This window comes from Cebus imitator, unplaced genomic scaffold, assembly GCF_001604975.1.
Source record: "Cebus imitator isolate Cc_AM_T3 unplaced genomic scaffold, Cebus_imitator-1.0 Scaffold190, whole genome shotgun sequence".
Classification (NCBI taxonomy): Eukaryota; Metazoa; Chordata; class Mammalia; order Primates; family Cebidae; genus Cebus; species Cebus imitator.
The window spans coordinates 1,959,189-1,984,836 of NW_016107505.1; the positions used below are offsets into that span (position 1 = coordinate 1,959,189).

Below are 25,648 nucleotides of genomic sequence, written 5' to 3' on the forward strand. Positions count from 1 at the left end.
AAAAAAAAAAAGAAACAAAAAGAAAAACACACAGTTAACATTTCAAGGTATGTTCTATGTATATAGAATTTGAAACACTGGGGAATGTTACCCAGAGCTTTGTAAAAATACATATTCCTTCCATACAAAGGAATATTTGGCAATAATAAGAAAATGAAGTACTGATACATGCTACAACATAGATCCACCGTGAAAACATTATGCTGAGTAAAGGAAGCCAGTCACAAAAAACCACATTCTGTATGATTTCATTTATATAAAATGTGCAGATGAAGTGAACCTGTATAGACACGGAAAGTAGATTAGAGGCTGCGGAGGGTTGTGGGGTTGGGGAATACCGGGCAGTGGCTGCTAAGAGAAAAAGGATTTCCTTTGGGGTGATGAAAATGTTCTAAAATTGATTGTGCAGCTCGTTATGCAATTCTGTAAATACATAAAACAATTTAATTAAAAATTTCTAATGGAAGAATTATGTATAGTATGTGAATTATATTTCAATAAAGCAATTTTTAAAAAAATATACGTCCCAAGAGTTGCTAAATCATAATCTTTGGACATAGAGCCCTACATTCTATATTCTCACAAATTCCACAGTCTAGCACCATTCTCAAAATTTGTGAACTATAACATCAAACAATTAAGCAATTTAAAAACATTAATACAGCAACTCAAGATAAATAACTGGATTTTATATATATTACACAATAACGTGGATTAAGAAGAGAATGTTTAACTACATATCCACATACTCTTCTTAGGTACGTTACATGAAGGCAATGACTGTATTGTATTCATCTTATAAAGGTCCACATTACCTTATATATAAGATATTCAAATATTTATGAAATGAAAATACTAAGCTGTTCCTCCAAGATCACATAGGTATTTTCAGAACACTATTTCTATAGTGAAGAGAGTAATACAAAACACAAAACATCCACACTGAGAGAGCTGTTTTTGTCTTTTTAAAAATCACAGCCAAAGTACTGAAGTTTAATATAATGTACTCAATGGGCTCCCTCTGGTGGCTTAATGGCCACTCCTTTGCTTTAACAGAGACTTGAAAAAAAAAACTGTGACTATTACAGGAACTGGAGCAAAGAAAAGTCTTATGATAAATATTTTGTGGACAGGCCGAATAATAATAACTTGATGTACATTAGCTTAAATTTGTGCAATTACAAAATGACAGTATCTTAAGTGGTTAAGGTTTTGCTTTTTCAAGCTTGAAGTTAAAAATTCTAACAAGCCATTGTGAGTTTCAACCTAAAAGATGCTGTAGTTTCCAGTTGGGGGTGGGGGGAAGTCTTTAAAAAAAAAAATGAGACGCAAAAAATAAGGGAAAGGCTGTGTGTGATGGCTCATGCCTGTAATCACGCCAGCACTTCTGGGGGCCGAGGTGGGCAGATCACTTGAGCCTAGGAGTTCGAGACCAGCCTGGACAACATGGCAAAAGCCTGTCTCTACAAAAATTACAAAAATAAGCTGGGTGTGGTATTATGTGCATGTAGACCCAGCTGCTTGGGAGGCTGAGGTGATTGCTTGAGCCTGGGAGGTGGAGGTTGTAGTGAGCCAAGACTGCACTACTGCACTACAGCTTGGGAGTGCAGTGCGGTGCAGGCCACAGGGCAAAAAAAAAAAAAGAAAGAAATCAAGGGAAAAATCTATTTTAACAATCATGTAAAAATCATATTTAAAATACTTCAGAAACCTGGGATTTACTTTTTAAATTCTTTTAATTGTCAGAAGATTTAAAAAACTTTTCCACACATTTGATTGCCTTTTCTTTTCTTCAATTTTTTTAATATAACAAATATTTTTTCATATGACAAAATTCATATGAAATTTTGTAAAAACAAAAATTTATATGAAAATTTGTGACAAAAATTTTTATGAACATTTATAACAAAATTTCCTGTAACAAAATATTTTTTCATATAACAAAATCATTTTTTTCATATAACAAAATTTACCATTTTAACTATTGTTAAGTGTACAGTTCTGTGGCATTAAGTACTTTCACACTGTTGTTCACAGAAACTTAGTTTTAAGTGAAAATTTTTTTTTTTTAATTTGAGACAGAGTCTTGCTTGTCACCCAGGCTGGAGTGTAGTTGCATGATCTCTGCTCACTGCAACCTTCACCTCCCAGGTTCAAGTGATTCTCCTGCCTCAGTCTCCCAAGTAGCCAGGATTATAGGCACATGTCATCATGCCTGGCTAACTTTGGTATTTTTAGTAGAGATAGGGTTTTGCCATTTTGGTTAGGCAGGTCTTGAACTCCTGACCTCAAGTAATCTGCCCACCTTGGCCTCCCAAAGTGCTGGGATTATAGCCATGAGGCGCTGCACCCAGCCAGTGAAATGTTTTTAAAATAAGCTATATAATATCCCAAGTGCTGATTATTATTTAGTTCTCAATGGTGTAGCTGAGACCATACTTGTCTGCCTGATGAAGTCAGAGGGCAACGACTCTACCTGAATTCAAAACATTTATAACTACCATCTGAATCATTTACCTAAGATTCAGAATATTTGATGGTAGAGATATTATTCAGAATATTATCAACTGAAATCTGAAAATTCCAGAGCATGCTCCTTTTATATACTGAATATTAATTGAAAATAAGGAAAACATTAAGAAATCCAACACACTACTTGATTCTATCAGCCATACAAAGAAACAGATTACACATTTGGCTACAATCCTGCCCAAACATTAGGGACTTTCTATGATATCTTTTATCCGGTTTAACCAAGAATTCTGATCTCTCCATTCAGTCAGGCTGATACATGGCCAGGAGATAAGACAACTCTGCTTCTACAAGTCCACTCGAGCATGTATCCCTTACAGACATAATGACATAAAGTTACAAACACCCTCAACTTATCTCTCTCTACCCTCATGCCAGTGGTAGTTTTATTCCCTGGGAAGAAGAGAATTCCATGTGTATATATTCCAAACATTAAAATGGATTACATTTGTAAATACCATTTAGAATAAATAAGCATATTAAACATGATCCATGAAATAAATTTACTTTGAATTCATATTTCACTGAACTCTATTAGAAAACGTAAAACACATTTCAGAAGAAATTTTGATCCAGGGCAGGATTATTTTAAAAAAGGACATTTATCAGAATCCAACCAACCTGATTTAATATCAATGAAATAAAATACAACTTTAAGTATCACAAGTAAAAATATACAAAAAGTATATGTGACACTAATTTAAAACACCAGAACACAAAATTATCTATAAACTCTCCAAGCTATATTAAAAATACAGGTAATATATATTTGAATACAAATAGGTAGGCCCACAGCAAAATTAAGTAAAATTAAATGCAGTGTGTAAATACTGGGAATATGTTTTATTTTTTTATTATATAAAACTCTTAAAAGCACACTAAAAATTATAGCAAACTTATTAAAATACATACTTCAAAGAAAAAATTACAGATCAGTTATACTACTCAAATTACTTAAAGAACCAAATAACTTTAATAGAAATCAAGTCTCTATCTCAAGAATTAGATATGAATGTACAGAATCAATTTCAAATGTTATACAGCTTCCTCTTCATTACCTCAACCTGAAGTAATCATTTTTACATTAAATTTTGTTTTTAAAAATTGCTACATAACTGTACATATTTGTGAGACACAGGTGATACATACATACATTCATACAATGTGTAATGATCAAATTAGAGTAATTGAGATACCCATCACCTCAGCAGCTACTTTCAAACATTAAGAATAAACGCTTAGGCAGTGTGTGGTAACTCCCACCTGTAATCCCAGCAGTTTGGGAGGCCAAGGTGGGTGGGTTGCTTGAGCTTAGGAGTTCAAGACCAGCCTGGACAACTTAGTGAAACTCCATCTCTACAAAAATTACAAAATCTAGCTGGGTGTGGTGATGCACGCCTGAAGTCCCAGCTACTCATGAGGCTTAGGTGGAAGGATCCCTTGAGCCCAGGATGTCAAGGATGCAGTGAGCCACGAGCATGCCACTGCACTGACTGGTGACAGAGTGAGACTGTTATTTAAAAAAAAAAAGGGGAGGGGGTGGGCGCCTTGGCTCACACCTGTAATCCCAGCACTTTAGGAAGCTAAGGTGGAAGGATCCCTTGAGCCCAGGATGTCAAGGATGCAGTGAGCCACGAGCATGCCACTGCACTGACTGGTGACAGAGTGAGACTGTTATTTAAAAAAAAAAAGGGGGAGGGTGGGCACCTTGGCTCACACCTGTAATCCCAGCACTTTAGGAAGCTAAGGTGGGTCAACACTGTCAATGTTGGCAGTGCCCTAGGCAATGATGTCAACGTTCTATTTGTTAATCTATAAGCTAACAATAAGAATACTCAACAAACTATTTGCTCTTTTTACCTTTTTTTTTTCAAGCTTTTGTTTCCTTAGTTGGACTATGATGTTTGAAGGCAGCAGTAGTATGTCAGGTCACTGGAGAACAGCTATGTCACCACTGTCAATGATGGCAGTGCCCTAGGCAATGATGTCAAGGTTCTATTTGTTAATCTACAAGCTAACAACACTCATCAATTTGCTCCTTTTACATTTTTTTCAAGCCTATGTCTCCCTAGTTGGACTATAATTTTAGAGGGCAGAAGTAGTATGTTCTTTATTTTGCGCCCTTCAATGGCTTACAAAATAGTACAGACCAATGTGACCTGTACCTACACAGGAGAGAAGGAACAGAGGAAGGGGTTCAGAATGAGGAAAGACAAGAAAGAAAAACATGCATACAGGGTATAGTCAGTAACCAATGGGAAGTTCAGTTTAGCTAAGACTCCAAATTTAGGAGCATCAAGGTGATGGCAGCAGCAGCCTATCTGGAGTGGCCACTGCCATGATGCTGGTGGCAGTGGGAGAGGCATGGCCAGAGCTGTGTACTCCGTGGAAGCCGGGAATAGGTGGAAGCCCTGTCCCCTTCTGAGTTGGCAAGATGGAAGCCTCACATTCCCTGGGTGCAGCTGCAGCTGCCTAGACATGGCTGCGGACCCAGGCATCCCTGTGCTGCTGGGGGGAGAGCAGGCAGGAGCCCTACTCTCTTAGGCACAGCTGCAGTCGCCTAAGCCATGGCTGCAGATCTGGGCATCTCTGCACTCTCAGGGGCCTGGGAAGGCCACCATCCCCTGTGCAGGCTCTAAAGTACCTGCTCCTATGGTCTGGCCTCTCCCCACTCCCAGCACCCACTCTGATCTTGGAGCAAAGTTGAGGCCGAGTCTGGGCACTGTTGCAACCCAGCCAGGTGTGTGGGTACTCAGGGCAGTGCTGACATGCCAGCATCCTGCCACCTCAGCCTTCTCCAGACTTTGGGTGCTGATGAGCATAGAAGGAAGGACAAGGGGGGGGCACTGACAGTAGTCTGGCACTGGCCTGCAGGTGCCCCGTGGCATGAACACCATGGGTACCATCAACAATGGCAGGAGGCAGACAGGCTCCTGGATGGAAAGAGGTGGGTCCCCAGTGAAGCCCCATCTTCAAGGCAAGGAAGCCCTGATGCCTGGGGGCTGGAGTGGGAACTTGTAGTGCTTTGCCCAGGCTTGCCCATGGACCAATCAGCACACACTTCCTCCCCTTTGAAGCCCATAAAAACCCTGGACTCAGTCAAACTCAAAGAGATGATGGGACAACTTGCTTGTGGAGAAGAGCTACCCACTCCAGCGTCTCCTCTCTGCTGAGAGCTGAACATTCCATGGGATGACCTGGCTGCAGAAAGGGGCTACCCACTCCAGGGTGTCCTCTTTGCTGTTCTATCAATAAAGCTCCCCTTCACCTTACTCACCCCTCCACTTAGCCATGTACCTCATTCTTCCTAGACGTGGGACAAAAACTAGGAACCCACCAAATGACAGGGGTGAAAAAGCTGTAACACAAACAGGGCAAGATATGCCATGTTGCGGGTGACAAGAAGGAAAGAAGAGAGGAAGAGAGAAGGGCTGTGGTCCTTCAGGGGGCTCAGACCTAGATGCTCCCCATGCCAGGGCTGTGACACCCTCTTTGGGGCTCTATGATTCCTGGTGTCTCCAAGCTTCTGGGTGCCACCACAATCCCTGGTGCCAGCTATGGAAGCTGCTTACAGGACACCTGGTCCCGCTGCCTCACAGGGAGCTGACGCCTGTGCCAGCACCTGGAACTGCACACCGTACCACAGTCAGTGTGCCTGGCTGTGTGCAGTGGCCAGACTCCACACCTGCTCACTCATACACCCTTTGCCGCTCCACTCGGCCTTGGCAAATCTTGGATTCAGGCCGGCAGCATGAGCCAAGGGCAGCCTGCCTGGCCGAGTGGGCCCAGTGGGCCTGAGCAAAACTTGGGCAAAGGTGCCACTGGCCACAGAGGTTTCTGGCTGGCAAAGTGACATCCCTAGGATCTTGTAACAATGGGAGACAGGTGCAATGCATGCAAAATCAAATCCTGGAAGGTATGTGTGTGCCATTTGGTAGGGTAGTTTTTTGCCACTACATGTTTTCTGCATAAGCATACTTTATAAGTTTTTATGTCAATAAGGCTGACGTTAAGGTCCTCAGATTTCAGTTTGTTCATTATAACAGGAAGTTAAAGGAATTATAAATCTTAGCAGATTACTTGTCTAAGTAAAGGAAATAATTACAAAAACTTGTTTTTTTCCTACTGTTGACCTTATCAAAAAAAGATATGCTCCAGTGTGCTCAAGAGCATTCATTTCTCTGAAGGTTTTGTTTTTTAATAGTTATGAATTTGCTAACCGCAATAACAAAACGGTTTTTATAAACTGAGTTTCACCAAATTATTTAGTTGTTATTCTTTTTAAAGAGTTAACATTTGAAAGTAACTAGATGAAGTGTAAGGCATGACTCATTCACTTACTTATTCAGCAAATACTTACTGAGTGCCTACTACTTGCCAGGAACTAGTGAACAACAACAATTGCTGCCTTCATGAATTTCTGCACTGTAATGGAGGAAATTCAAATAAACTAGTCAAAAATAGATTAGAAAGTGATAACATTGTGGACAAAAAGCAGAATATAGTAGACTAGAAATGTGGGGATGGCATGGAGGGATGGCTGTTACTTGATGTAATTGATCAAAAAAGGCTCTATTCATAAAACAAGTTTTGAACATAAGACCTCAAAGAAAAGAGAACATCAAGTACAAACTCGTTTTTGCAGGTAAGTACTTGCCATGTTTAAGGGCAACAGGTTTGGCATGGCTGTACTGGACTAGCAAAGGAAGAGTAGCTAATGAGGCTTGGAAAGGCAATGAGGCTTCACACACTGCTGTAAGGACTCTGGCTTTTACTGTGAGTGGGATGAAAAGCCACTGAAAAGTTGTAAGCAGGAGAGTGTAATGATCGGACTTTCATCATAAAAGGAGTATTTGGGCTGCTCACGTGAAAGCAGACTGAAGAGGGTAAGTCCGAAAGCAGTTAGTCAGGAGATTAGTGTTATAACCCTGGTGAAAAATGAGGGTGGCTAGAACTAGTATGGTGGTAAAAATAATGAGAAGTAGCCACACTGTGAATGTATTTTGAAGTCAGTTGACAGGATACGATGTTGAAAGAACAGTCAATAATGACTCCAGTATGGAAGATGAGAACAGAGAGAAGGGCAGAGTTGTCATTTATTGAAATAAGTAAGATCAATTTGGAGAGAGAATAAAATCAAGAGTTCACTTCTACATATGTTAATTTTGAAATGTCCATTAGAAATACAATTGTAGATGTTAAGACAGCTATCAGTCTGAATTTCAGGGAAGGAGTCCAGGTAGAGATAAAAATTTGAGAGTCAGCTAATAGATATTATCAACTAGAAAGTTGGAATGACTATAAAAGAGAAGGTATCTGAGGACTCAGACCTTGAGCACCTCAGCATTTAAAAGCCCGAGAGATGAGGAGGAACTTGCAAAGGAGGCTGAGAAGAAGCAGTCAATAAGGTAGGAAGAAAACCAGAAGAATGTAATACCAGGGACTCAAATGAAGAAAATATTTCAAGGAGGGGGCAATCAAGTGAGTAAAAAACCAGGCCAAGGAAGAAGAAAAATGACCTGTGGATTTAATAATATAGATGTCAGGAGCCGTTTCACAATAGCTGTTTCATAACAGCTGTGACAAAGAAAGCCAAGAGTGAAGTGGGTTCAAAATGAAATGAACTGGAGAGAGTATAGACAATCTTTTGGGAAAGTTTTGTTGTTAAAGGGACCAGGAATTTAGAGAGGCAGTTTGAAGGACATAAGGGAAGGTTTCTTTTTAAAAAGACTTAAAATACAGGATATTTGTTTGCTAACATGAATGATTCAGTAGAGAAAAAAAGTATAATGATGCAGGAGAGAGTGCAAAGTCCTATAGCAGGCAAAAAAGAATCATAGTATGCCAACAGTTGAGCTGACTCTAGATGGGAACAGAAACAGGTCATCCAAAGTAAAAGGAAGAAAGGCAAAACGTCTGCCAACAGATAAGACTGACTAGCAGAAGTGATTGTGGGAATTGTGGGAAAGTTTTCTTCCAACTGCTTCTATTTTCTCAGTGAAGTAGGAAGAAAGCATTAGTCCTTGTGAAAAGCAAGGAGAAGGTAAAAAATAATCACCTAGAATGTAGAAGAATAAATACACTGAGGAAATATAATAGGGTGACCAGAAGGTGCTAATTTGACATTGTTGGTTACATATTGAAAGTTAGACTAGTTAGAATAGTCATATGCTTTCCTCAGCCATATTCCACTGACCAAGCTGAGGCACAAAGGAAGTGGAGAGTTGGATTTCACAAAGTTTTTTGGTTATTGGTTATTGGTAATAATGGAAGAAAGGGCAAGAGAGTTGAGCCTTTGGAAATTATTATAAATGAATATGGAATTTAAGTCAGGTAAGGAAAATGGAAACAGAGAGAGAGAATAAAAGAAGCTGTTAGGATCCATGGATCCAAACGGGACAGATGTTTTAGAGGCAGACTCCTAAAGGAATAAGCTAGAAACACAGAAAGTAGTGATCAGGGAGTGGAATGATTATAAATGAGGCTAAGAGTTATTACTGATAATGAAAATTTTAATGGCATGGCAATAGGTGAGAGTTTTAAGTTAAAGTGGGAGACAAGACGATTTAAAGGGAAGGATCAAAAAATAAGCCAGGCATGGTGGCTCACGCCCGTAATCCCAGAACTTTGGGAGGCCAAGGCAAGAGCATTGCTGGACCCCAGGAGTTTGAGACAAGCCTGGTAAGATAGTGCAACCCCATCTCTACAAAAAATAGAAAGTCAGCTGGGTGTAGTGACACTTGCCTGTGGTTCAGTTATTCCGGAGGCTAAGGAAGGAGGATTGCTTGAGCTCAGGAAGTGCAGGCAGCAGTGAGCCATGACTGAGGCACTGTACTCTAGTCTGGGCAACAGAGCAAGACTCATTCTCAAAAAAAGCAGAAAGAAAGAAAATGAAAACAAAAGGTCATGTTCTATAGGAAATATAATCCTTTTTTACACTAAAACTGCAAAGAACGGTGACAATGTTGGGAGGAGTGACAGTGAGTCAGGTGTTAAACTCTTCAGAAGACAAGCATCTACAGATGACCCTAACACAGAGTGCTACAGTCTGGTAGCAGAAGCATCAAGGTAGAGGGATGAGGAGAACGGCAGGGTTAGGCAGCAGGGAGAGTCTGGCAATGAAAAGCAAAGGAAACATTTCCTTCATCCTACCTCTCAACCCAGTAACATTAAGGGATTAGAGAGAAAACAGCCAGCATGTAAGAGAGCTACAGAACAGTGCATTCGGGGACAAGCCAGGTTTTCAAGCAAAAAAAGTGAAGACATCTTTAAAAGTTTAAAATACAGTGGATTTAGCCAACAATGTACTATAAGAGTTTTCTGGAAGAGACTACAGGTTGGTGCAAAAGTAACTGCAGTTTTGCTTTCAATGACAAAAACCCCGATTACTTTTGGACCAACATGTAGAAAACTATGCAGGGGGTGGGGGCAGATCAGGGTATGACCAGAGTCTTCTGGCGATGGGAAAGTCTAGGTAACGAAGGAAAGTTGGAGTCCTGGGCTTCTTGTGGTGGCTGAAGTAAAGAGAGATAAAAGGGTAAGATGGAATTGGCCCATTCAGATTCGAAAACAGTTTTTTAAAGAAAGATAAAATCAGCCAGGTGCGGGGGCTCACACCTGTAATCCCAGCACTTTGGGAGGCCGAGGTTGGCAGATGACCTGAGGTCAGGAGTTCGAGACCAGCCTGGCCAACATGGAGAAACACCATTTCTATATTAAAAAAAAAAGAAGAAAGATAAAACCAGAGTGCCAGTTATCATACTGCCCCTCAGCTCCAAATCTACTCTTCATTGTCCAGCTTGTGATGCTTGAGCTGGATGTTGTAAAATTTCTTCGTTTGCTATCACAATATTAAGCTATGTCAGTAAAACTGAGAGGGTCATGGCAAAGGAAGAAGCTTCTCTTCCTGATGAGCACGCTTCTTTTCTTTTTGTTACCACAGCAGGTGGGACACACAGCACCACTCACCCCTACAGGCACCTTCTAGGAGTGTCTGGCCAGTACCCCTAGCAGCTTCCCTGTGAGTTTCAGCAGCATCTACAAGGACCACTTCCCAGAGTTCTGCTGATGCCCAGCCAGCATCCCAGCCAGAGCAGCACCAGGCAAGTTCCCGTGGCACTCCAGCAGCCTTCCCAGTGAGTTCAATGACCCCTCAAGTGGCTTTCCAGTACAATCTACTGACACTCCAGGCAGTTTCGTCAGCTCCACAGTGGACACTTTCCTCTTTGCCAGCCCCAGACTGTGTTGCCATCGAGTGAGCTATTGCCATACCCTACCCAGTAAGGTCTGAATCTCAGCCTTAAGGATGGGGTTCAGATTTCTTTAAAAAATTGTGTCTTCTTTGGGTACTCTGCTCAGCACTAGGAATAGCAGCTGCTTCCTAGTATGTATCAGCTATTACTGTATGATTTAAAAAAAAATTTATGATCTCTAGTCCTCTCATTTTGTTGTTTATTACAATTTTTCAACTTTTATTGTTTTTTGAGGCAGAGTCTCACTGTCGCCCAGGGTGGAGTGCATTGTTGCGATCGTTGACTCATTGCAACCTTCACCTCCCAGGTTCAAGTGATTCTCCTGCCTCAGCCTCCTGAGTAGCTGGGACCACAGGTGTGTGCCACCACACCCAGCTAATTTTTGCATTTTTAGTAGAGATGGGTTTCACCATGTTGGCCAGGCTGGTCTGGAATTCCTGACCTCAGGTGATCCACCCATCTCACCCTCCCAAAGTGCTGGGACTACAGGTGTAAACCACCGTGCCCAGCCTATGATAGATTTTAAACAAAATGACTGATCATTCCTACTATATAAAGTTTATCTTACAGCAGTGTGTGTACATATGTATCTAAACCAGTGTATATGTATATGTATGTGTATGTGATCCAAAATAAAACAAGCTCTGTATATCAAAGCATGCAGCTACTGACATAAGGAAAATGTCAAATTTCTGCAACTATCACTATGTTCTTGGGCAGGTCACTTAAATGCTGCAGGCCTTCAGTTTTCATCTGAAATATGACAGATTACATGATCACAGTCCTTCCAGCTCTATGATTCTATTTATATGATTGTGAATTCTCAAATACCAAATATTTCCAGATTTTTATCAAGAACATCATAAGTATTTATTTCATTTATGTACAAAAACAAATGGCTTTGCTTAGGTTGTTCAAAAGTTATTTCATTTATAATGTCATTCGCTTTTTATTGCACTAATTATATTACTTAATATATTTACTTAACGATTTTTTATGACTCCTGTAAGGCTTCTCAGTTTTAGAGGATTGGTAAAGCACAGAAGGACATTCCTTGGTAACTTAATAAAAGCAATTCTATAATATCAAGGTAACAGAATTGAGCTGCAATGAAATAAGGCTGAATTGAATTTGCGACTAATACACAGTCTGTAACATGATCATACCTGTTTATGTTTTTGCAGTGGTTTCTTTTCGTGTAATTTTTTATCTCCATACTTCTTGTATGCTAAAGGTATTCCATATTTAGCAGCAGGCTTTGTAATTTTCTGAGCAGGCATAACAGAAATGGAGTTTTGTCCTGAAGCTGGTCTTTTAGCTACATGAAAAGATACAAAGAATTTTGTCTGCAGTTCTTTATATTAACTCTTTACTTTCAGAATTCTTCAAAACAGCTCTTTTTAATTTTTATAATCATTGATAGTATTTGAAACTTTTCATCAAATATCTTATTCATCCCTTAGTATTTATTAATGCCTTAACTATTTTACACTAAAGTCACTTTTTGACGGAAGTTAAAAGCCAAATTCCTCTAACATGCTAAAGTTTTTCATATTAAAAAAATCCCTAAAATTGACTGTGGGTAATTGTTGCATGTATTGGCGAATATACTAAAAAAAAAAATTAATCATGAATATACTAAAAAATATTCATGTAATCATGAATATACTAAAAAAAATTTAGTTGTACACTTCAAATGCATAAACTGTATGGTATGTGAGTTATATATCGATAGAGCTGTTAAAAATAAATTTTTTTTTTTTAAAATAAATTTTTAAAAATTTATTTTAGAAACTACTTTCAAAATCAAAAGATAATCAAGAGAAACTGTAAGCATTAATTACATCAATATAAGCAACTTTTATCCTTCATATAATGTCTGAATGATATCTATAACTACAGACCTGTCAAAGGAGAAATATCTTAAAACAATCATTATCACTAAGGTTGTTGGCAGAAATATAAATTGGTTAAACTTCCTGGAGAGCAATCTAAATTAAGAATACTGTTCATCGGGCAGGGCACGGTGGCTCACGCCTGTAACCCTAGCACTTTGGGAGGCCAAGGTGGGTGGATCACCTGAGGTCAGGAGTTCAAGACCAGCCTGGCCATTATGGTGAAACCCCATCTTTATTGAAAAAAAAAAAAAAAAAAAGAATACTGTTTATGACCTGATATTAAAGAAATAATCAGAGAAACCCCACACACAAGAATAAACCCTGCAGTGTTATGTATTTAAGCCTTATTGAAGCCTAGGTGAGGTTCAGTCTTAGAAGGGATAAGTTCTAGAAAAAAACTCTAAAGTAATAAAAAGAAAATTCCATTATTTATTCACATCTTTGGAGGATATTAAAAGAAGTCAGAGTAGAGTCTACATAAACCCTTAGCGAAACCCTCTCTCCATCTCTTATTTTCTGTATGTGCTAAGATACCCCTCTGCTCAAACTCCCCCAAAGCCTGAGCAGCAGCTTGCTTGCTTCCACTTCCAGACTGCTGTCTAGCTCAGGATTTTATAATGTGCTAAATTAACTTAAATCAATCTCTTCTAGAAGTGATCTTCCTTTTTAGGAGGGAAAAGGAGAAAAAATATATATAACTGGTAGTTCAAAATGAAATACGACTAAATTCAGTTCTTCAAAAAAAGTGATTGTATTAGAAAATGTTCATCATATAATAGTATAAATTAAAAGAAACAAAACTTCTAATAACATTCTCAATTTGTAGTCATTATGCATAAATTATCACAAAAAATAATCAAATACAACTGTGTGTGTTAAAATTGGGGTAATTTTTATTTCTTTAAAACATTTTTACAATGAATATATATATTTCATATGATTTAGTAAACTCTTTAAAAATAACGGCAATATAAGCCATTAAGTTGGCATTTTAGAGATTCAGAAGTAATTTTTGTTGACAATATAGGATATATGATGTGAAAGGGAAAGGTTTCCCAAACACATACTCCAACTGCATCTTGACCCAGAAACCAGGAATCATGAGGAAAAAATACTTCCCTTTGAGAGTTCAACCATACGATCAAATTAGAACTTACAGATACATATATACACACATACACACACAGTCACGATACTGCAACCTGGCTAAACAATAAAATCAAAGAATACAGTGTATGCCAGAAAAGGGGCTAGAGGTACACAAGCATAAAAAATAAAGATTTCTAAGAAACAGATAAGAATAGTCCCATCTACTTTCCAGAGAAGAGGAAGCATTACTTATCTGATTTTTGAGCATTTTTCAGGATCAATGACAAGGTTACCTACGGCATGAAGTTTAATGTAGGGGACTGGAGACCGCAAAGTATTTATCAGCAATACTACCCCTATTAAGCATTTCATTCCACCAAATGCTCTTACAGCAAATTACTTTCAAATTCCTATGTAGGAATTTTACCCATGTGGAAAGAACATGCTGATACTGGGTATTTCTGGCTTTTGTGACAAAGAGCCTTTTAATTAAGATATGATTTCTATGAAGCTTGACTGCCTACTGTGCAGAAAAATCATGCTGATTCTGCTGTGTACCTCAGTTTCCTGTGAATTCTGTTTGAGTGACTTCTCAGGGACTGGTGGTTTCTGCACAATGAGAGGATGTCTACAGTTTTGAAGAAGAGCTAAGTGCAGTCTGCCTTCCTGAGAACAAACACACTGCCATACCACTTCTAGCTAAATGGGCTCATTTTTATGATATGGCATCTATTTTCATTAATTTATCCAAACTCAAAATGGAGTAGAACATACAAATAATTCTGTCTGAAAAACAACATACCCTTCACATATTAAATAACTTCCACTGATTTTGGAAATCCATTCTGAAATCATTCCATTCAGGAAAAAAAATAATTACCCTCTCACATAGATACATGTAAATACATACACATAGTATGTAACCATATCCACAATCTTATGATTCTAATGCCACCGGTCACACTGTTTAAAAGAAAACCTATCTTTAATAAAGTACTTTACTTCACATTCACATACTTGAAAAAATTCAGAATATGAAATATTTCTCAAAGATAATATTTTATGGTGAGGCATGGTGGCTCATGCCTGTAATCCTAGCACTTTGGGAGGCTAAGGCAGGTGGATCACCTGAGGTCAGTAGTTCCAGACAAGCCTCGCCAACATGGTGAAACCCGTCTCTACTAAAAATACAAAAAATTAGCTAGGCATGGTGGTAGATGCCTATAATCCCAGCTACTTAGGAGGCTGAGACAGGTAAATCGCTTGAACCTGGGAGGTGGAGATTATAGTGACCCAATATCGCTCCACTGCACTCCAGTCTGGGGAACAGGAATGAAACTTCATCTCAAAAAAAAGATAATTTTATATAAAGATTTACACCAAAATTGGACATTTTATAATTCTATAACAACATTCTCAAAACATCAGCTATGCATTTGATAAGACATACGATTTCAGGCCAAATTTCATTTAAATAAAAGAAGTATTATTAATTTGTAAGAAATATACATTGCCATAATCATTTAGCAATTCTAATTTGCAGTTCCACTGGATTAAATTTATCCTAGAATTATCCCAACTTACTATATCTACATATATTTCCAGTGTAATTAGGTTTGATTACCACAAACAAATGAAAGGCTTCATATCACGTTTCATTTACCTGGTATAGGCTGTGATCCAAACTTTGAAAATGTTTTCAGACAGAATTCTTCTGCAATAAGCTTAGATTGAAAGAGAAAAAAAAATTAGAAAAGATGTTACATTTTTGAAATAAAAAACCTACCCATTAATCATAATACATTTTCCCATTTTTTAGTAATAATTATGTTGTCAAATAAACTGTACTAAAACCAAGTTGGGAAAAAAAAAAAAAAGGGCAGCTGTTGTGGTTCATGCCTGAAATCCCAGCACTTGAGGTGGCTGAGAGGAAGACTGCTTGAGCACAGGAATTAGAGGTCAGCCCTTGTAACATGATGAGATCTCGTCTCTACTTTAAAAATTAAGAAAAAATTTAAAAATTCATTCAATAAATTCCTCATGCTAACTCCCTCCCAATATTATTTATGTATATATCTATGTGTGTATGTTTTTGAGACAGGGTTTTGCTTTGTCTCTCAGGCTGGAGTACAGTGACACAACAATGGCTCACTACGGCCTTGACCTCCCAGGCCCAAGCAATCCTCCCAGCTCAGCCTCCTGATTAGTTGAGACCACAGGTTTGTAATCCCAGCTACTTGGGAGGCTGAGGCAGGAGAATCGCTTGAACCCAGAAGGCAGAGGTTGCAGTGAGCCAGGTCCAGCCTGGGTAACAGAGACAGACTCACTTAACTGGATTTAAGCTTTTTTTTTTCTTACTTTGTGGGGAAGGAAAAGGCAAGTGAATTTTTTTTTTTTTTTTCCAAGAGATCTGAGCTTTGGTGAGAGAAACTTCCTATAGTAATAGTGGTCCAGACACTCCAATAGGCAAAAAAATAATAATACATGACCTGAGGGGGTCATTTTTCCCATTAAGAAAACCCCTAGAGCAGTTCTCAAAGTCTCATACCAGCAGTATCAGCATCACCTGGAACTTATTAAATATGCAAAGGCTCCACCTCAAAATTACTGCAACTGAGGCTGTGGCAGTGAGACTCAGCAATGCCCACTAGGTGATTCTGATGTGTGCTCAAGTTTGCGAACCTCTTCACTAGTGGACAAATGTAAGAGCCAACTCTGGCTCACAGGCTATTTAGAGCGACTATGTGAATGTGTGCTGTCTTCTCAACAAATGCAGTTTTTTCTTTTCTTTTTCTTGGAAGAAAACAGGTGGTTTATGAGCTCCATCTTGTCCCCAGATAGAATCATTTCTTCCACTGTTGGAGAAGTCTTTCTTTTTCTGTGTTAATGCTCATGTGAATTGAGAGCTGGGGCATATAGAATCCAAGATCCTGAAATCTCCATATTGCGTTGTCCAGTAGAGTAGCCACTACCCACATATACATATTTGAATTAAAATTTGAGATATATATATATATATATATATATATATATATATATATATATGTATAAAGCTTTTCAGTCATTCCAACAACATTTCAAGTGCTTATTAACCGCATGTGGCTAGTGGCTGTAACATTGAACAACACAGATACAGAGCACTGTCATCATCAGAGAGCATTCTATTGGACAGCACCTATATTCCTAATGAATCAGAAATTATCCATGGTTTTTCAAGCCATATCCAGGAATAAGTTACCAGAGTGCACAAGACTGAAAACTATGCCCTATCAACCATGGCCGAAGGCCTTGAGAGGATTTAGGTATTAAAATGGTAGGGAGCATTATAGTGATACTGGAAATAATATTTCATATGTTAAAGTAAAGCTCATTAATTATTCCAAAGTTATAGCCTTTACAAAAATGTATCACAACTACTCAGGAGGCTGAGGTGGGAGGACTGACTGAGCTCCAGAGGTGGAGATTGCAGTGAGCTGAGACTGTGCCACTGCGCTCCGGCCTGGATGACAGAGTGAGACTAAGTACTGAACAAGTGATATATAGTAGAAAATAAATCTGAGGAACAACAGACAAAGGTTTTCATGCAGATTGAAATCGAAGTGGTGCTTAAATAGCAACAAGTAGGGTCTATGTATATGTTAAACATGTAATGTCAAATGTTCTATTTGTGAGTAATCACAATCTGTCCTTGTTTCTTTTCATATTGTAAGTTTTGCACATTTTAAGCTTGAATATTTTCTCTTTGATTGCTAGCTAGACAAATTCCAGTACTTCAGCCTTGAGATGGTATGTTCCAAATCCCGGTATGGGGAGAAAGAAACCTCAGCAAGACTAAATGAAGTCATTGTTTCTTCTCTAGTGGCTACCAGAAAAACAACTGTACACTTCATCATAAAAGTGTCCTTGCAAACATTATTTATAACAAAGGAGTCTTGTAAGACGCCCACATTTCAGAGGTTGTTGCTATGACCTATACAAGTAACCTTTGACCTCTAAAGTTTAGTTGGCTTTCTTGCTTACTAATGCCTTCTCCTGGTAGTAATAGTTAAATCAACATCTCTGTTTTCTGAAGAGTATTTGGTCACATGCGTGTTCTGTTAAGCCAGAAGGATATATGATACCTCCTTCTCCTCCATGAGCACATAAAATAAAAAAAAACTAGTTTTGCTGAATATCTTATTTACTGAAGAGATTAACATTTATTTAACAAAGGCCACACTAAACCAGAAAAGTAAAACAATTCCAGTTTCAGGTGATCCCATTTTTAGGAACAACTTATGTTAATTGATTTGATATAGATTTTTAAAAAAAATCTGTGAAATTAAAATTCAGTTAAACTCAACAGATATTTATTATGTGTGGGCACTAAAGGAGAAATCATGAGTCAGTAATCTAGTATATCTACATATAAATGGTTTCTATTCATTTCCTATCAAATAGAATATAGCTATAATCATATAAATTATGTTAATAATACATATATAGGCCAAGTGTGATGGATCATGCCTGTAATCCTAGCATTTCGGAGGCCAGGGTGGGCAGATCACTTGAGCTCAGGAGTTCAAGACCAGACTGGGCAATATGGTGAGACACTGTTTCTACAAAAAGTACAAAAATTAACTGGGCATGGTGACATGTGCCTGTAGTCCCAGCTACTTGGGAGACTGAGATGGGAGGATGGCTTGAGCCTGGGAGGTAGCAGTTGCAGTGAGCTGTGATCTGTAGTTCTGTTGCCCACTGCATTTCAGCCTGGGCAACAGAACTACAACCTGTCTCAAAAATAATTTTTAAAAAACGTATATTAGAATACACTGGTATGTAAGTAATATTTAAGACATTAAATATTTTGAGCACTTGCATGCTAGACATTAAGCACTTTATGTGTGTTTACACTTTTAATTCACACAACAACCTTAAAGATACATTTAATAATCCCTTTGCTCACAGGTGAGGAAAGTGAAGCACAGACATGCTCAATAACTTTACAGTTACAAATCCAGAGAACAGAGGAATAATGCACAACTGGAAAGCAAACATTAAGAAAACAGTTATGTAAGAATGGAAAGACTGGGGGAACTGGTTCACACCTATAATCCCAGCACTTTGGAAGGCCAAGGTGGGAGGATCACTTGAGGCCAGAAGTTCAAGACAAGCCTGCATAACATAGTGAGACCCTGTCTCTAAAAATTTTTTTAAATATTAGCTGAATGTGGTGCTACACACCTGTAGTCTCAGCTACTACGGAGGCTGAGGCAGAAGGATTACTTGAGCCCAGGATTTTAGGCTGCAGTGAGCTATGATTTTGCCATTGTACTCCAGCCTACGCAACAGAGCAAAACTCTGCCTGAAGAAAAAGGAGCATTTAAAGGAAAGTGACACTAACGTAGGTTGAAAAAGGAACACCATTCCCCCAAGGTTCAGATGGGCTCTCCTCAACACTGGAGGCCATGTCCTAGCTAAGCGGCATTACCCTACTGTTTAATTTTAAAGGAAAAAGGAACATACCTGAGGTGACAGAAACTTTTCAATGCGTTTGGCTATAAAACCTTTCTCCAATATGGAGTTGACTGATGGTCTATCCCTAGGATTTCTTTTAAATAATTGAGACACCAAACTGCGGAGATCATAGGAATAATGCAAAGACACAGGTGGAAAAGATCCAGATATTATCTTCAGAACCAGGTTTTTCATACTGCCAGCTTCAAACTAAAATCCAGAAAATAAATAACATACATGAAACATATATAAATTGAAACTGAGAATATCAGCGATAAGAAATAGTTCTTTTCCTATCAATATAGAAGTACAATCCTCTTCCAAATAATTATGTTTTCTAGATCAAAGTTTACTTAGTTACCTACAAATATCAGCCCTAAAAAAATAAAATGTTATAACTTGTCGTAAGAGTAATTTTAACTTATTCAAAATATTTAGGTCGGGAGCAGTGGCTCACGCCTGTAATCCCAGCACTTTGGGAGGTCAAGGTGGGCTGATCATGACATCAGGAGTTCAAGACCAGCCTGGCCAAGATGTAGAAACCCTGTCTCTACTGAAAATACAAAAATCAGACAGGTGCAGTGGCAGGCACCTGTAATCCCAGCTACTCGGGAGGCTGAGGCAAGAGAATCACTTGAACCTAAGGGGTGGAGGTTGCAGCGAGTCAAGATCATGCCATTGCACTCCAGCCTGGGCGACAGAGTAAGACTGTCTAAAAAAAAATAAAAATAAAAATTTAAAGATGGGAGGTAAGTTTCATAAACTATGACAATAATCAAAATGGTCAAAGACTATGCCTTAGAGGTAGAAAAATTAGGGCCAAAGAACCACAAGCAGAAAAAGAGCAACCTTCTGGTCTTCACTTAAGGTCTGCTTTTTAAAGTGGCTCTGTTATAATGACTAGAACAAGAAATTAACTACAGAACTAAAAGTATTGAGGGAAAATATAATATATAAAACTACCAATACTTTCCTTTTAGACAATGTTCACTGTTGTGTGTGTGTGATGCTCCTAAAAGCTATGGAAATCAGCAATATGGAAAATATTTTAATCGAAATATATGTCAGAATTAAACACAATATAAACTCTAAAAAGAAAACAAGAGGTGGGGTAGTTTAAAATCTGAAGATTTCGTTTTGAAAGAGAGTATTATTAAGCTTTTGATATCTCCACTAAAATATTACAGAACAATTGTACAACGTTGATATCTTAATACACACATTAAGAAAATAAAATAGGCCGGGCGCGGTGGCTCACGCCTGTAATCCCAGCACTTTGGGAGGCCGAGGCGGGTGGATCACGAGGTAAAGAGATCGAGACCATCCTGGTCAACACGGTGAAACCCTGTCTCTACTAAAACTACAAAAAATTAGCTGGGCATGGTGGTGCGTGCCTGTAATCCCAGCTACTCAGGAGGCTGAGGCAGAAGAATCGCCTGAACCTAGGAGGCGGAGGTTGCGGTGAGCAGAGATCACGCCATTGCACTCCAGCCTGGGTAACAAGAGTGAAACTCTGTCTCAAAAAAAAAAAAGAAAAGAAAATATACCATAAATTAGATATCGGTGATTATAAAAGTCCTATTAAATGTTGAACTCTCCTAAATGGTATTTGAGTAAATTCAATCTAAAGGAAATATCTATACATTTAAATAGGAATCCTAAATGCATGAAAGATGTGGTTCTCTATTCCAATGCACTTTTGTTTATCTCTGAATTGACATGCTCTTCATAAAGGGTGAGTTACTGAATTTTACCTATCTTAAAACACATGCTACTTAAGAGTAAACAATTCTAAAATACAGAAGATACGGTGACAGAATAATGTAGATATAAGATTTTTTTTTAAAACCCAAAAACCACTGGTTTAAAGCTAAAATAACTATGTTGCAGAAAAACTGATCAATTATTTCAAATAAGCATCTGATAATCACCATCCCACATTACTTTGTCAGCTTATGTTTTTTTCCTTAAGAAAGAAAAAAAACCCTAAGGCAATATAGTAAGAGAGTATGCAATCATTAAAAAGAATGACAAGGAAAAATATTCTGCAAATAGTATTAAGCAATAAAAACAGGCTATAAAGCTTCTTATAAAGTCTCATCAAACTTTTGAGAGAGAAGAAATAAATTTCGTTTTACAGGCAGTCAATACTGGTGGGAAGAACTGCTTATAATCCTTATTCACTTCTTTACATTTTTATGTATTTTCTGAAGTTTTGTATAATGAAAATACAAGATTGTTTCATCAGTGGGTAAAACATGCTAATCACCTTCCATTTCAAAAAACTGCTTTTTTAAAGAATCAACCTACTTAGGACAAGAACTCTCCCTTTTTAGTGTGCTATATGTTATTTCAAAAAACTCTCAAAAGTAAAAATTTTAAATACTCTGAATGATTACTTAAATTGATAAAAGTCATCAATGAATATATTGAAATGAAATTCTTTAAATTAGTTCAATTCCAAATTCAAATAATCTGGGTATTGTGAGAGAATTCACTAAAATGAAACTAGTAAAGTTTGTTAAGCTAAAATATCAAATTCATACTAAATTTAACATTAAGAAAAAAGCAAAATTTATTTCTGACATTAGAAATTATTTTCTGGAAAACTGAATTAAACATTATATAATAGCAAATATACTAGATACGCAAATATATTAAGGGAAATCAATTTATACTTCAGAAAAAATGAGAAGTTTAAAAATGGACTTAGAGAATTTCTAGGATGAGGGTTATCTAAAAGATGGTAAACTTTAAATATAATAAAAAACATTACAGTCACTTTTTGACATAACTTTAAAAATATTTCAGAAACTTCTACTTACAGCATGTTTAAGTGTACACAGCTCATAAAGGACACACCCCAGAGCCCAAATGTCACTAGAGAAGATAAAAATGAGAAATTTTCTCTAAGTATCAGAATGTACTTTAAAATTTTTTCATTTAAAGGAAACATAAACAGCATAAAAATGTTTTGGAAACATAAGTGCTTCAGAAAAAATTTCCTTTAAAACTAAAAATTTCAACCATAAATAAATGACAAAAGTAGCTGTCCCAGATTAGAAAATGGTTACCCCAACAATTACTTTAAGCTCCATTAAAGAAATTTAATATTTAAAAGGACAATATTTCGAAAATTCATGTAAATTCTATTTATTCTATTTCATAAAACTCAAACTGTTTTTATCAATTATTTGTAAAATACCATGATTTAAAAAATTATGAAACAAAATATTATTTTAATAGACATTAAAAATTTATTAAGAAATTTGCAACAGCTACTGACCAACATTACTTTGGTTGGGATTTTCCAACTAGAGAGGAAAAATAAAAGGTAGCTGGAATTTAATGACAGGATTGCTCTTGTCACCCACATAGTATATAGTCTGTTAGCCAGACTATAGAGCTGTGATTAGAAATAGGGGATTGGGAGCCAGAGGCCTAGTTTAGATGCTTATTCCATCACTTATTAGACTCAAGGATTTCAAAGTTGTTACTTTACCTCTCTCTGCATTTGTTTTCCTTATAAGAAGAGAAGGAATGATTAATACCTACATCTCCCAAAATTATTGTGAAGACTAACAGAATACATAGAACTCAAAACAGTACCTGGCTTATAGTGTGTTCAAGAAATATCAGCAATAATTCAATAGGAAGTGATTATCACGAAGAAAAAAACCAAGGAAAGCACTCTATTTTCAATTATAGCATAAATAATAAAATGATTCTGTAGTTCCTCCAGCAAGATAATCAAACAGCTTTTTTATAATTCCCCTCACCATATATTAACAAAATATTTATATATATACATATATGTTTACATGTGTGTATTGTTGACTTTAGAACAGTACTCTAAAGGTTAATAAACATGACATAACAAAAAGATTAAGAAATACATTATATAATGAATATCATTTTAAATACCTTTTATTGTTGTAAGGTTTGTTTTCACAGATTTCAGGTGACAAGTAGTATGGGGTCCCTATGCAAGTTCGAGCCAGCTCTACAGTACTAGAGAAAAAGAAAATTACTGGAGAAGCTTAAGACACAGTCATGTGCCACATTAATGCTGTTATTGGTCTATAACAGATCGCATATATGATGCTGGTCCCATAAGATTATAATGAAGCTGAGAAATTCCTAACAACTAGTGACATGGTGATTGTCATACACTATAGAGCAATTACTTTATTCAATAAATTTAGGGTAGCCTAATATACCGTGTTTATAAACTCTACATTAGCACACAGAAATGCGCTAAGTCTTCAAATTCACTCACTACTCACTCATTCACAGAAAGCAACTTCCAGTCCACTAAGCTCCATTTATGATAAGTGTCCCACAAAGATATATCATTTTTTATCTTTTATATTGTATCTTTTCTGTGTTTAGATATGTTTAGATAAATATTTATCATTATGTTACAATTTCTTACAGAATTCAGAACAGAACATGCTGTACAGGTTTGAGGCCTAGAATGAACATGCTACACCATCAGCTTGCCTGTGTAGTATGCTACATCATCTAGGATTGTATAAGTACACTCTGTAACATTCACACACTGATGCAATCACCTACTGATGCCTTTCCCAGAACATATCCCAATAAAGCAACATCCCAGTAAAGAATATACTTAAAGATAATATAAATTATCACATATACATCATCATGGATTGAAGTTTCACTGAAAACACTGTATCAAAACAAAGCTGAAAATTCACGTTACCTATTAAGAACTCTAGCAATTCCAAAATCTCCAAGTTGTACAGTTCCATCTTTAGTTAAAAATATGTTCTGTAAAAGACAGGGGGGAAAAAAAAAACCCTAGAAATATTGTTACAGTCCAGTTCTGAGTCAACAACATTTTTCATAAAATTCATAATCCAGTTAAAAAATTGTGCTGGAGTTACTGGATATTCACATACAAAAGAATAAATGAAGTCCCTTACTGCAAATCATATACAAAAATTAATTCAAAATGAAGTATAGATCTAAATATAAATACTAAAATATAAAACTCCTAGAGAAAAACATAGGAATAAATCTTCATGCTGTTGGGCTAGGGAATGGTTTCTTCAATATGATATCAAAAGCACACGCAAAAAAATTAAAAAAGATAAACTGAACTATCAAAATTTAAAAATTTTGTGCATCAAAGGACACCATCAAGAAAACATAGATTTGAAAAATCTATGTTTCAAATCATAGATTTGAAAAAAGACTTCTATCTGGAAAAGGACTTGCATAACTCAATAATGACAACAAAAAGACAAATAGTCTGATTTAGTAATAGGCAAAAGGGGATGGGCACAGTGGCTCACACCTGTAATCCCAGCACTTTGGGAGGCTGAGGCAGGCAGATCACTTGAGGTTGGGAGTTCACGACCAGCCTGGCCAACATGGTGAGACTCCATCTCTACTAAAAATACAAAAATTTGCCAGGTATGGTGGCAGGCACCTGTAATCCCAACTATTCGGGAGGCTGAGGCAGGAGAATCACTTGAACCTGGAAGGCAAAGGTGATTGCAGTGAGCCTGAAATTGCATTACTGCACTCCAGCCTGGTCAGAAGTGTGAGACTCCGTCTCATAAACAATAAATAAATAAATAGGCAAAAGGCACATACTTTATACTTTATAATATCCATTTATATAAAATGTCCAGGATAAGCAAATCCATAGAGAGAGAAAGTAGATTAGGGGTTACCAGAGTCTAGGTGGAGAGGGATGGGAACTCACTGCTCATGGGTATGGGGTTCTTGATGGAGTGATAAAAAATGTTCTGGAAGTTTTAGAGACTGGGAAGGAAAGTAATTTTTAGAGTATGGGAAGCAAACAGGAGATCTAATACAGGACGCAGATGAATAGGATAAGAATTAAGAGACAATACAGATAATCTGATACGCTCTAAATCAGGTTGAAAAATTTCCACCCAAGACAATGAAGCTTTTCAGGTCTTTATCCATTCAGAAGTTATCAGTGACAGAATAACATACCTGTGATTTTATGTCTCGATGAAGAATTTTTCTATCATGTACATGTTTCAGGGCCAAACATATCTGTACAAACCAGTCCAAAATCTAGGAAGAAAAATCAGATCTGTCATTTCTTTTAAAATTTACAATTCACAGTAGCCTTTCCTTGACCATTAAAAGAATTAGAGAATATTTAGAGATGAGAGGAACTAAATCCTTAAAAAAATATTTTAGGCAGCCAGGTGTGGTGGCTCACACTTGTAATCCCAGCACTTTGAGTGGCTGAGGCGGGTGGATCATGAGGTCAGGAGATCCAGACCATCCTGGCCAACATAGTGAAACCTTGGATCTAATAAAAATGCAAAAATTAGCCAGGTATGGTGGAGGGCACCTGTAATCCCAGCTACT

The 25,648-nt window shown here is 37.3% G+C and overlaps 1 protein-coding gene across 1 annotated transcript in view; it reads right to left on the bottom strand.

Annotated features, from left to right (window-relative positions):
* The window catches only part of LOC108316687 (serine/threonine-protein kinase Nek1), a 174,516-nt gene that overhangs the window by 130,541 nt on the left and 18,327 nt on the right, over positions 1-25,648 (bottom strand). Inside the window, exons 5-11 of the mRNA XM_017546660.2 lie at positions 25,262-25,345; positions 23,994-24,061; positions 23,192-23,278; positions 22,093-22,147; positions 19,277-19,477; positions 15,435-15,495; positions 11,951-12,102 (exon numbers count right to left, since the gene is read on the bottom strand). Coding sequence (XP_017402149.2) covers positions 11,951-12,102; positions 15,435-15,495; positions 19,277-19,477; positions 22,093-22,147; positions 23,192-23,278; positions 23,994-24,061; positions 25,262-25,345 — 708 coding nt within the window. The remainder of the gene's footprint in view (positions 1-11,950; positions 12,103-15,434; positions 15,496-19,276; positions 19,478-22,092; positions 22,148-23,191; positions 23,279-23,993; positions 24,062-25,261; positions 25,346-25,648) is intronic.